This window comes from Crotalus tigris, unplaced genomic scaffold (genome assembly GCF_016545835.1).
Source record: "Crotalus tigris isolate CLP2741 ecotype Arizona unplaced genomic scaffold, ASM1654583v1 scf7180000023598.3388751, whole genome shotgun sequence".
Classification (NCBI taxonomy): Eukaryota; Metazoa; Chordata; class Lepidosauria; order Squamata; family Viperidae; genus Crotalus; species Crotalus tigris.
In genome coordinates, this window is record NW_024100068.1 from 261,296 (window position 1) to 274,365 (window position 13,070).

The window sequence follows — 13,070 nt, forward strand, 5'->3', positions numbered from 1 at the left end:
TTTAATATGTTTTACAGTTTGCCTATCTATCTTTCTATCTATCTATCTATCTATCTATCTATCTATCTATCTATCTATCTATCTATCTATCTATCCATCCATCCATCCATCCATCCATCCATCCATCCATGACTCACACTGATTATTGCAATAAGTGACAATTTCTGAATAGATTATAACCAATTAATCAGCACCTACAGAACTGATTTTTCATTTAACATTGGTGCATGATTTTTCAATAACACTAAATTCTCACTGACATTTCTCTTGGCATAGCCAAAGAGAAGGCTTCTATCTCAAAACAGGCTTCAAAGGCTTCTATCTCAAAACAGAGGCATAGAATCAAGATCACACAAGGTATTAGTATTGCTTTATAAAATCCTAGTGAGACCACACCTGGAATACTGCAATCAATTTTGGTCACCATACTACAAAAAGATGTTGAGACTTTGGAAAGGGTTCAGAGAAGAGCAACTAAAATGATCAAAGGCCTGGAGACTAAGACATATGAAGAATGGTAGCAGGACTTGGGTTTGGCTAGAAGAAACAAGGGTGACATGATAGCAGTATTCAAATATCTAAGGGGCTACCACAAAGAAGAAGGGGTCAAATTATTCTCCAAAGCACAAGAGGGCAGGACAAGAAACAATGGCTGGAAACTGACCAAAGAGAGAAGCAACCTGGAATTAAGGAGAAACTTCCTAGCAGTGAGGACAATTAACCAGTGGAACAGCTTGCCTTCAGAATCACTGGAGATTTTTAAGAAAAGACTAGACAGGCACATGTCTGAAATGGTATAGGTTCTCCTGCTTGAGCAGAGGGCTGGACTAGAAGACCTCCATGGTCCCTTCCAGCTCTATTCTATTCTATTCTATTTCTAAACACAGGGCTAATTTATTTAAAATCTGAAGAATCCTGAAGGAAAGTAGTCAACAGAATTTGCAGTCATATGCCTTACCATTAGTTGATTAATTTTCTTTTCTGCCATCTCTTTTGTTTCTGAAGAGTCAAAACACTCTTCCAGGGAGATCTGGACATTACTGAACCAATCATCAAAATGCTTACAGTGGTCTGTGGGAAGATGCAGTTTAAAATATGCAGTATAAAAAGATTAGTAGGATGAAGAGGCACAGGACTTCATTATTTGAATCTAAGCAATTACCGGTAGTTCTATTATTGCTGGGCTCCTCTTGGCTATTGGATGAAAAGTCTTTGCAAATTAAAATATAAATCAGGAAAACAATTAGAAATTGCTGAATAAGAATTTAGGTATAGATATTTAAAGCTAATTGAAAAGGGCAGTTTTCCTTCCACACAATTATGTTTAAAGTTAAGTGACAAATTTATAATACTATATACTTATTATAGTAACTATATTTTAAGTATATAAAAAACCAGAAGTAGTTACTTTATGAATGTTTCTAAACAGTTTAAGTATCGTATTCTGTTCCCCTTTGTGGTTCCAAAACACTTTTGCATAAATCAAAGCAAGTCAGTTAAAATTTGCTTTTAAAGAAAACAGGGACTGCTTGAAATTGACAACTTAAGAAAAATAAAAATAATAACTTTTCACTCACAGTTTAAGAGAGTTGTAAAGTGATCCTGAAATCTTTGTTTTTTTGAATTAAATGAGTCAGTGATACTTATCAGCTGCTTATTTAACTCAATAACATCCGGGTTCAGATAGCCTGTCGCTTTCTGAAGTAATTTCACATGTTGTTTTTGATGAAGAATCTTCTGATGTATTTCCTAAAGAAGAAAAGGAATATCATTTACATGTTGACAGAAAACCAATCTGGAAATAATTTTGATAAGCTTGATCCTGGAATGTCAACACTACTTAGACTAGAAAGTAGCGTGCAGATTCAGAGGGAAAAAGCAAATCTGGAACACTGATCACATTTATTAGCACCTTTTTAAAGAACTTGCATCTTTTCCTGGGCTCATACAGAGTTCAGGGAAATGGTATCCTGCCATAAATTGCGAGGGATGGGGAATGAACCAGCCAGCCATAAATTGCAAGGGAACCGGAATGAACCATCCTCCAAGGACACCTGGCCTGGGAACTGAATGTGAAACTGCAGTGAGAGGTGCCAAACATCTGAGCTGTTCCCCAAATATCCAAAAGGCATCCTACTGGACACTAATGGACTGATCAATGGGGGAGGGCAAGGGAAAGGGGAAAATGTAACCTTTGTCTGGGTATATTCAGATCTAGCTTTACTTTTGCTGCAACTACTTAACTTTAGCAAAAGAACCTATCAATTCAATCAAATGGAGTCGAGGGTCTTTCTTATGCCAAGTTGGGGCATATCTGACACATTTGATTTAAAGATATGACAACAGGTGGGTGCTTATTCCTACATGCTCTCCATCATTCCTACTGAATTTGAACCTCTTTACAGTCATAAGTAATAGTAATCATATTAATATACCATTACCAATGTCCATGTGTAATAATTTGGCAATGCTGACAAGTAAACAATGTTGTTTTTAATAAGTTTTTGAAGCTAGTTACAAACCTCAGATTATGTTATATTATGTTCACATATACTGCTAAGCAGGATTTCAAACCAAAGCTTGCTGACTAAGTTACAGTAACCTGACTATGATATAACACTATTATGACTTAGTATGTATGTATGTAGCCTATGTAGACTGGCTTTTTTTTTTAACTTATATGCCCATCCATTGTGGATTAATATTTTGTACAAACTCAGTCTCTGAATCCTGGTTCATAATCATGGTTGAGATTGATATTGACATAACTTTTAACTGCTGTGAAAGGCAGCAGGAGAATGGAGTATGGGAAAGTCACATGGAGGAGAATGATGGAGTTCCTAATTTTCTGATCCCACTCAAAATACTGTGATATCTGCAACAACCACTGAAATTCTGTCATTCTGTCATTGTAAGAGCAGTTCAAAATGTTATCTTCAGGTGGAATATCATCTGCATTGCCAAACAAACTAAAGATGCTTCTCTATGATGTTGTATATGTCTGAAGTACCTCCAATTTTGTAAAAATCTCCAAGGGATCAGAGGGAGATAAAGCTTCCAGAAGCGATTCTGTCATTCCGATTTGAGTCTTGGCAAGATCAAGGTCTCCTTTCAGCTCTGTTGTACTGCCATTCATTTCAATGGGTACTGACCTATTTGGTAAATGCTTTCTTATTTGCTCCATTTTGTTCAAAAGAGAAGATTTAATAACCTGAAAAGGAAAAGAACAGATGCCAATTTAGGAATTTTATTATTTTAGTAGAAATTGGAGAGAAATATTGCTACATATACCTGCCTTCTTTTTAAATTACAATTTCCTTCTTTTTGCAAGAATTGATAAACACATCTTATATTTTTAGGTATACCCAGGATTTATTTAAAATGTTGAAGCTAGTTGCTATTGAAAAAGGTATTCCATATTCAAATTATTTTCTGTTTTTCCCTTATAGCCAGTAACAATATCTACGTGATAACATTACAATGTAAAGTTTCCTTCACCCCAACACAAAATCTTATCATCTAGTGAGTTTTGTTTCAGAGGATTAAATCAAGAAAATCAGTTTTAATTAATGAATGAAGGCAAATACATGTTGCAGGACACAATCTGGGTCGATCACTGGGACCAGAGGTTTTCTCTTCCGAACTTTTGGACTCGTGCTGGAAGCCATCCTCAGGGAACTTCTCTGTGTTCTAATTAAAGTTGCCAAGTTTGTTTTCATAAAAATATGTTTGAAACCATGTTCTATCATAACCTAGCATTCAAAGAAGCTCTTGACCGACAGCATCACGACTGATTAAGGGTAACAATCACAGTCAGAAGCAACAATATATGTGCTTCAGGACAGAATATTTCTTCCTTCAGAAAAATCATTTCTACTATGCACTACCACTACTTGTTAAAATAATTTCCCCATACTTAGGTAGAATATTTCTAGCATTTTCTTGAGAACATTACTGAAAATATTTCCCTTCTTTCATGGCGTGCAAAGGATATTGTGAAAGTAGGGCAGATGTTTCGTTGCAGTCCTCCCCCCACAAAAAATATCTAATTTAGGTGCTAAGTATCTTTATTAGTGTTATTCTCTTTCCTGTCATGTATACGTAGAGACGCTTATGAGAAGTTTCCCCTTCTACACAGATACTCAAATACTTACAAGGAAGGTACTCTCCCCACACACAGATGCACATTCTGAGGCACAAACATACTTCTGGGTTTTTATAACTGCATTTGCCAGGCACTTCTGGCAAAGCAAGTTTCCAGAGATTTCTGTTTGTCAGAGTGTACACAGAATTAACCTATGTCCCAATCCTTTTAATCTCAACTAAGATGACTAGGCGGGCAAAAAAAAAGTTGAATTAGAGCTACTGCATCTCACCTTCAAAACTCCAGAAAATCACTAGATGGGAGCATTTTCAGCCTAGACGTGAGCCCAGCTAATTCCTGACCAACTCAACCTTCCTCCTTTGAAGTTAAACAGGAAGGAAGGGGCCTTCTCGAGGTTTTCTTCCTATAGTCATCTAGAGAGACCTAGAGCTTTTTATGAGTGAAAGAAAAAAAAATGAACCCTCTTCATAGGACTCAGGGAGAAATATAAAACATTTTGACTTCTAAATGCAATGGACAATTAGATGGCGCCAGATTGTATCTTAGTGGCTGTAATCTGGAAACATAGCTCAGAAACAGGCACCAAAGTTTCTGTTACTTCCGACATATCACAGCACTTTGAGTCAGTATCAGATAGTCAGCCTGAAGAGAAGTAACAGAATGGAAGGCATTTTCTTTCCTTCACCTTGCTCCTATATCCTTGGTCGAAGAGAATAAGACAGTGATACTGAATACCAGCCGAAACAGTAATTACCCTGCACTGTCCAGTTGAATGGGGCAGACCTGATAGCAAAAGAGGCCTTTACAATTGTGTTTTATTTTCATTATTGCAAGGCAATACAAAAGGAATAGAAAATCTTTTTGGGACAACAAAAATAAGCAGGCCTATTATATTAACCACAATCATAATTCTTATTATTTCTCCTCTTTCACCTGTAGTTCAAGTGGGGGTTCACTGCCATTAAGAAGACACTGAATTTCATCCACCTTTGTATCAAATTCCTCTAACTTTTTTTCTTGGCACAGGATATCAGCCTGAGAAGATACAGAAAACAGATTATGTACAAACTATCCAATTGTAAATTTTATTTTACCAGTTAGTATTGAATAGAAGTCATAATGCACTGCCCTTGAAGATTGCCAGGAAACAACAACTGGGCCAAAATGCAATGGCTTAAACAGTTATGAGCACAACTCAGGATACCCAATGTAGCACCTCTGCTATTAAGCTAGACTGATTACCAGTGATGATTACCTCCTATAAAGCCCTTCATGGCATGCCGCCTGAATACCAGAGGGATTGACTCTTTCCCATCTTTTCTGCCTGTTCTGTAACAACCATAGAGCTGACTGGGGAATTCTGGGAATTGAAGTCCACATGTCTTAAAGTTGCTGGGGTTGAGAAACACTGCATTAAGCAATGTAATTAGATGGGAACTAGAAGGCATTCTTTTCATGGCATCTGCTCTTTGAAATAGAATCTCCCTGGAGATTTAGGCTGCCCTGCCCTAATTTTGGGTCAAAAGCCCCAAGATCAATTTCTGCCATCTTCAGGTACGATGGGGAAAGATTGCTATTTAATGTAGGTAATACTGAGCAACATGAGGGAGTGATTTGACTAAAAATAAAAGAACTTTCTCATGACAAATTATTTGCACTGGATTCCTTTTCAAACCAGCTGCATCTTAACACAAGAATGGTAAGAGTTTTGAAGACCTAATATTAATCTTTGTTGTAACACCAACCATCATTTCAAATTAAAATTCCCCTTTCAATATAAAAATAGCTTTTCAAACATATCTTTTTCATATCTGCATCTCATAAAGAAATGCTAGGTATTTTATGAATGAATCTCTCATTGCATTCAAGCAGGAGAAGAAAGTCGGAGAAAGGATGGCAATATGGAAAAGAGAACAAGGAGGAAGAAAAAACAGAACTTTAGATCTTGAATCACAGCTTGATGGCATTGTACCATTTTTCATCCAGTTTAGAAAAAGCTGCCTGCAGTTACTGAATGACAACAACCATAGCAATCATACCTCCAACTCTTCCAATTCCTTCTCAGTCACATTCCCATCTTCTAAGTTCTTCTGCATTGCATCTGACCATTCATCAATCACACTGGATAAGTTAAGAAGCTTGTCCCATAAAGTCAAAGCTCTTTCCAGGTTTTCACAATAGCTTTCAGTCCGCTCATTGATCTGGAAGAGGGAATTCGGTTTTCCAAAAAAGAAGAAAGAAACAGAACATAAAGCTTTCTAATCAAGTAAGAACATGAAGAGAGGCAAGGCATAACGAAGCTAGATACAAAAACAAATAAGGGGAGGGAAGTAATCCAATGTTCCCATAGGATACAGCCAGTTTCTTGCCAAATATGATTATCATATCAAAGATCACAATAGCACTCCAGACTCTAGAGACAGGTTTGGCGAGGTGGCTTGGTTTATTAGATGGAATCTTCTTCCAATAATGTGTCCTAACTGGTTTTAGTTAGGAATTGCCTGGGCATATTCATAAAGCAGTCAGTGTCCTTCTCTAGCTTTTTAAAATATTGAAGTAAGACACTCTTAAGATATGCACCCATGGAAAAACTCCTGGGAGTGCTAAGCAATATAAACAGCATAAGACAATATTGCTTGTTTGTTTATATCTTTGAGAATAATTTAAAATAAAATAAAAATATGCATTTCTTTGAGTCCCACTTTGTATTAAGCATGCTCCAATTTCCCTCTTTTTTGGTTCTTCATCATGCTAAATTTAATTTAATTTACTTTGACTAATACTTGGAAGTCAAAATTGATTATTACAATGAATGATAATTTGGAACATCCTTACAGTTAGCTTCTATAACATACATCCAGCCACCGGTCCACAATAGCATTAGCCTCATTCTCAAATGGGGGTTCCTCAAAACTCTTCATTTTGTTCACTTGAGACTGAAGATTTTTGCACATTTGGTTTAATCTATCAACATCTTCAGAGTAATTGTTAAATTCTTCCTTTGCCATGTTGACCTATGAAAAGATGAGAATGAACAAATTTATGAACAGGTCTGTTGCATTTGTGGAAAATTCTAAAGAGTCAGAAACTTGTCAAAATGGAAAATGGCACTGCCTTTGATTTTCAATATTTATATTCGTTTCAGCATCAACAAGAATGAGAAAAAAGTAACAGAGTTATGCTTTATTATGAATCTTCCAAGTTTTAAAAAATTCATCATTAAATCTATTCAAATATTTTAAAACGTGAACAATATTCTGCTTTCTTTTTATGCAAATGAACTCATTAACTTGCATAATAGCTACAGTATATTTCAGATTTATTTGTTTGCTTATTCATCTTCTTTTCAATTCTCCTCTCACACATTTGCCATATACTGTTCCTATAATATTGAATTATACTGTCAAAACTATGTTGAAGGCAGGACCTGAATTGTTAATGGCAAATTAAACCTAAAATATTTTGTTCTACACATAATAATAAACAGATAGTTTTTCAGGTAATACAATATTTCCTTTGATAACTACAGTTGTTTCAAAAAATGAATCATCCATTTTAATTTATAGAATTGTGTCACCAAATTTGTGTCTCTGAAACTTGCAAAATACCATTTTTATCTTCTACTTTGGGCTTCTGAAGTGGCTCTTATGCCCCCAAAACACACAAACACAGGCAGTGGAGAACTGACCTATACCACTTGGCAATTATAAAGCTTTTGTTAATAACAGCTTTGTTCCCTGTCAGACAGTACTCTGTTTTTAGTACATCCAGCTAGACAATGAGAAAGCAGGACAAAGGTTTTCAAGCAACAGATGATAGACAACTTGTCTTCTTATTCCTCTAACAGAAAAAAAATAAGCATGAAACTCTGCATACTTTGGGTGGGGAGGGGGAAGAATTCTCACCAGTTTATTTACTTTAAAATATCAATGCACATGAGCCAGATCAGGAATGACATGGCAGATCTTTGTGCCAATACTCTTTAAAAAAACAAATCCAAAGCTAAGGACCCTTTCTTCGCACCTGTGAATTAATAAACTGGAAATTTAGCAATGGATGTGTGAGATAATGCTTTACTCTCATGACATTGCCCAATCCAAATAAAACAACCTTGGCAGAAAGGAAAGATACATCAAATGTAAGTATTTAGATTCTGACTCTTATTATTAATCACATTATGCATAAACTGGAGAGAATCATAAAAGACCAGGAATGAGAAATCTTTAGACCTTTATTTAAGTAACAAAGATACAGAAAGTGTTGTCAAGATTCTTCTGAAATGGAATGACCCATTTCAAGTCCTCCTTGAGGCAAAGTTAAATCTTCAAGGCAGGTAATATAACAAACATATATTATCAAATTCTGAATATTTACCTCTTTTCTTTATATATTTTGTTAATGTTGATGTTGTTGACTATTGATAAACTTTGCTTCCCATTCAAGCATGGAAATATTATTGACATTTTAAAATATCCTAAACGGGTAATCCTTGACTTACAACAGTCCATATAGCAACCATTTGAAATTATAACAGCACTGAAAAAAGTGACTTATGACCATTTTTCACACTTAACGATGTTGCAGCATCCCCATGGTCATGTGATCTAAATTCAGGCACTTGGCAACTGACTCACATTTATGACGGTTGCAGTATCCCAGGTTCATTGATCACCTTTTGGGACCTTCTGACAAGCAAAGTCAATGGGGAAGCCAGGTTCACTTAACAATCGTGTTACTAACTTAACTGTGGTGATTTACTTAACAACTGTGGCAAGAAAAGTCATAAAATGGGGCAAAATTCATTTAACAAATGTCTCACCTAGCAATAGAAATTTTGAGCTCAATTGAGGTCATAAGTCTCTATTAACATCTTGTTCCAGAGATATATTTCATGATTTATGGAAAGTTGGGTACCTGTGAGTAAATTTTCCTCTATCATATAGTAAGCGCTTTGCATGAAACTTATCTATGTCTTAATCGACAGGAAGCTTGCCTATAGACATGGTAAAAGCTGCAAAATCTTAACATTTGCAGGATGAGGCCTGGAAGAAGCCCAAAGATTTTTGGTTTGGAAGCTTTTCTCCTATCTCCCCATGGAGTGTTGATGGCAACACTGTATACAGGTGGGGCTTCTCTAATGAATCACTGCTAAGAATTCTGTTCCATGGCAGAGAAGATTTGTTTTCAGATTGTATCTACTACAGGCTGGAAGGAATGTAATCAGTGCTTAATAGGTATTAACCAAAGGGCACCAAGCAATGCATCTCTGGACTGTAATCTACATGGATTCATAATTCCCGTTTCATTGGAACATTGGAACACACTCGTAGAGTAGGAAAATTAGGATTTTATCACTGTTCACAATGAATCTGCAAGTTACTAGCTGCACTGGATAGACAGCAACAGACCAAAAAGTAAGACACAGTTTCTGCCCATAAAACATAGTGTTCTTGATCCAGACAGAGGCAACTCAAATTGATGATAAAACTTTATAGGTTTTCATGATTAGGGATTAGACCTTTGCGTCAACTGATGATATACCTAAACAGTATATAACTGATGATACTGTATACTTAAAGCATCAGTGCTGTCTTTTAATAAAGTGATCAGCAGTGAAAGAGGAAAAATACTTATGGCTAATTGCTAAGTCTTTGTTTGGAGTTTGTCCTCCAGCTCTCAATGCACTGTGTCTCATATCCATCATTGAATGCTACAGGGTGTTGCTCATTTGCACAGAATCAGAGAAATGGTTTCCTATGTACAAAAATGCCCTAAAACTTCACCTTAGCAATTATCTTCTGTAGGTTTTCTTTTCCCATGTAGGAGGCTTGCTGTGATAGGGCATTTTCTTGCTTCAGAATAATGCTAGTCAAACAGGTTTTGCAGCTTTGATATTGCTTCAAGAGTTCCATTGTGCTTTTACAGTACTCACGCCTATAGAAGGAAACAAAGCCAAAAGAAAATTGGAGACATTTACACACCGGCCTAAGATTAGAGAACCTTATTTTTCAAATGATTATGAACACGTCAAGGAATTCAGTATGCCCACTCAACTCCAAAGTAAATAAGCTTTCTCAAAAATGAAGAAGAGAATTAGTAGCCTTTAGAACTAAACTAGGGATTAAATGCAGGAATATTCTTTTATAGTTTCATATACCATCTTAGAGGAAAATTAAAATTAGAATTGTACTACACAGGGAGAGGAGTTTAACTTATTTCCAGTTTTGCATTGCCCACTCCTAAACTGCTGTTCTAGTTATGATAGATGCCTATGATAATTGGCATCAATTAATTATGAAGATAACTGACCATGTAAAGACAGAAAGAGACTGAGAGTATTTATAAGAATGTCTCCCAAAATTGGAACTAACAACTTGGTCATTAAGCAAAGTGGTTGTTAAATGAACACACAACTGTGCTTATGATCTTACTTCAACTTACAGGTCTGTAAAAATCCTAAAGGCAAGAATAGATTATATTTTTTTCATCACTGTTATAACTGCAAAAGGTTACTAAACAAGGCAGTCACTAAATGAGGACTACCTGTATACATCACTGGCTGTAGAATATTTATTTATTAATCAAATTTTTATAGCTGTTCATCTCTCTAAAAGTGACCCTAGACAATATACAACAATCAATTAAAATCACAAATACGAAAACAACACATATAAAAATATAACAATCCACATTTAAAATAAATATTATAAAAACAAATATACAAAGTGAGCAAGGAGAGGATAAGAATGGCTATTTTAAAATATCAAAATAGGAGATCCCTTCTTGGACTCTTCCAGTTAGAATGCAAGAAAAGGGAGTTTTCATTCTTCCATAGTGGAAAATTTAATTCCCTGACATGCTACTTCCTTACCAACATAGAGATTCTTACACAAACTAAAGTTCAATCATGTAGTCTCGAGTTATCATTTAAAAGTTGTCCAGTCCCCAAGAATTATATTATGCAACACTTCCAAGTAAGAAAACTGACCCAGCCAGGATTTAGGAGAATTCTGGCTTTCTATGAACAAGTCAACACACAGGTACATACTGCTCAATTGCTCTAGTTTCTTTTAAGAGAAGCTACTAAATATACTGCTTGTGTATACATTTTTCTTGCAAAAAGACATTTTGTTTTTTCAATTTCTAGGCACATTTTTCGTCATTTTCTTTTTATAGTATTTTAACCAAAAGTTCCAAGTTGATTTTTCCCACAACCAGAGGCAGAAAATATGGCATATTCTTGGCTTCCGATAATTTACTTGTTTTACAGAGTTAATAATTTTGATAAACATAAAAAAATTTTCACAAGTTTTTTAATTTCCAATTAAAGAAGATATAAAAGGGAAGTTATGTATTCCAGCATGAGTGATCATTTATCTCTAATGTATTGCAATGTGGGAAGATGAGCAATGTCTCAATCTACAGCTGCAGCAATATAGCAGAACAGCATTATGTATGTATGTATGTATGTATGTATGTATGTATGTATAGTACAGTCCTAATGAAATCTATTCAGAAATAAGTTTTATTGAATATCAGTAGGACTTCCTAGGAGGTACATATAAATATAGAATTGTTACCTACTTTTCAGTAATGGCAAGTTTAGTCTTCTTCCATAGGTCCTGAGTAAGTGTCCATTGCCGACTGACCTCATTTTCCTGGGCTTTTGGCAACTGGGAAAATTGACTAATCTCATTCAAGGCTTTCATTTCTGGAGCACAGCGATCAAGCTTCTTCCACAGTTCACTGAGCAACTTCAACCTATATTATCAAGAGAAAAAAATAGATTGATACCTTATAATTTCACTGTGACTATTCTAATATTCTATTATTTTAAAATACTTTCAGATTTATTATATTATATTTATTATATTGTATTTTATTATTATATTATTTTACAATATTTCCAGTTTTAAGAAGCTTCCATAATTCCCAACCAGAAGATGTAAAATTAGTGGAAAAAAGGCTTTCTCACCTTTGCGAAATAGCAGGAATTGTTGGGTCCCGCAAGCCTATCACACTGATTGAATCATATATATCTTGAAGATTTTTAAATAGCTCAATATTCCTCAGTGAAAATTCTTCAGTCTTTTGATTCTGGGTATACTCTGTTGCTGCTTCAAAACCAATAGAGGAGCATTCCTTTACAAGTAAAGCTGCTACAAACTCTTCACAGCTCATATTTTTACCACTTTCAGCCTCTACCAAATAGATATGAAGTTGCTTCAATTTCTCATCTAGAGACTTGGCTTCTTTCTCCATATGAGAAACCTCCTGCATTAACTGAGGAGACCAGCTCAGTGGTGTAGAGGCATCCACAGAACATTGAATATGTCTCAGGGAAGCCAGAAAACTTTCAAGATCTTGTAAAATTGTTTCAATGACTTCTATCTTTTGACTCAGTTCTTCTAACTGTGTTTTATACTTGCTGATCATTAAACCAATGGCCTGCCGATCTCTTTGGTCAATTGTCCATCCTGCAGGGCTTTTTTGCTCTTGGCTGTTGCACTGTTCAATACAATTTGCTATAGATGCTTGGATTTTCTGAAAGAAAGGACGATAGGATCTGGAAACTATGTTTTATGTATAATATTAATTACTATGCAATTACACTTACTAAATCTGAAGAATGACAGATGGCTCTATAGCAAAATGGTAGCCTGCATACTTTTATTCAGAAGGGCACTTCTCTATCTAGGGCTGGAAAAACTCCTGCCTGATACTTTAAAAAGCTACAATATTACTGGTCAGTGTTGATGGACCAACAGATCAACTTGATATAAAGTACTACAATTTCTTATATTCTTAAGCACCACATCTACTTTTGTTGATGAAAAATGATGAGCAGACAGACTTAGATATGATTATTCTTCTAAGGGATTAAACAGATTTGGAGGAAAGCACTTAAAGAACACCAGTTTGGGTCTTTGGGCTATAATAAGCATTATAATATAATACAAAATAA

General features: G+C 35.3%; 1 protein-coding gene across 10 annotated transcripts in view; it reads right to left on the reverse strand.

Annotated features, from left to right (window-relative positions):
- SYNE2 (spectrin repeat containing nuclear envelope protein 2) overlaps nt 1-13,070 on the reverse strand; it is a 224,697-nt gene that overhangs the window by 139,769 nt on the left and 71,858 nt on the right. For all 10 annotated transcript variants that reach the window (XM_039319483.1, XM_039319485.1, XM_039319484.1 and 7 more), the window contains 9 exons: nt 12,081-12,649; nt 11,690-11,866; nt 9,889-10,039; nt 6,961-7,119; nt 6,145-6,306; nt 5,039-5,140; nt 3,011-3,211; nt 1,578-1,749; nt 959-1,071 (listed from right to left, as the gene is read on the reverse strand). In XM_039319483.1, coding sequence (XP_039175417.1) covers nt 959-1,071; nt 1,578-1,749; nt 3,011-3,211; nt 5,039-5,140; nt 6,145-6,306; nt 6,961-7,119; nt 9,889-10,039; nt 11,690-11,866; nt 12,081-12,649 — 1,806 coding nt within the window. The remainder of the gene's footprint in view (nt 1-958; nt 1,072-1,577; nt 1,750-3,010; nt 3,212-5,038; nt 5,141-6,144; nt 6,307-6,960; nt 7,120-9,888; nt 10,040-11,689; nt 11,867-12,080; nt 12,650-13,070) is intronic.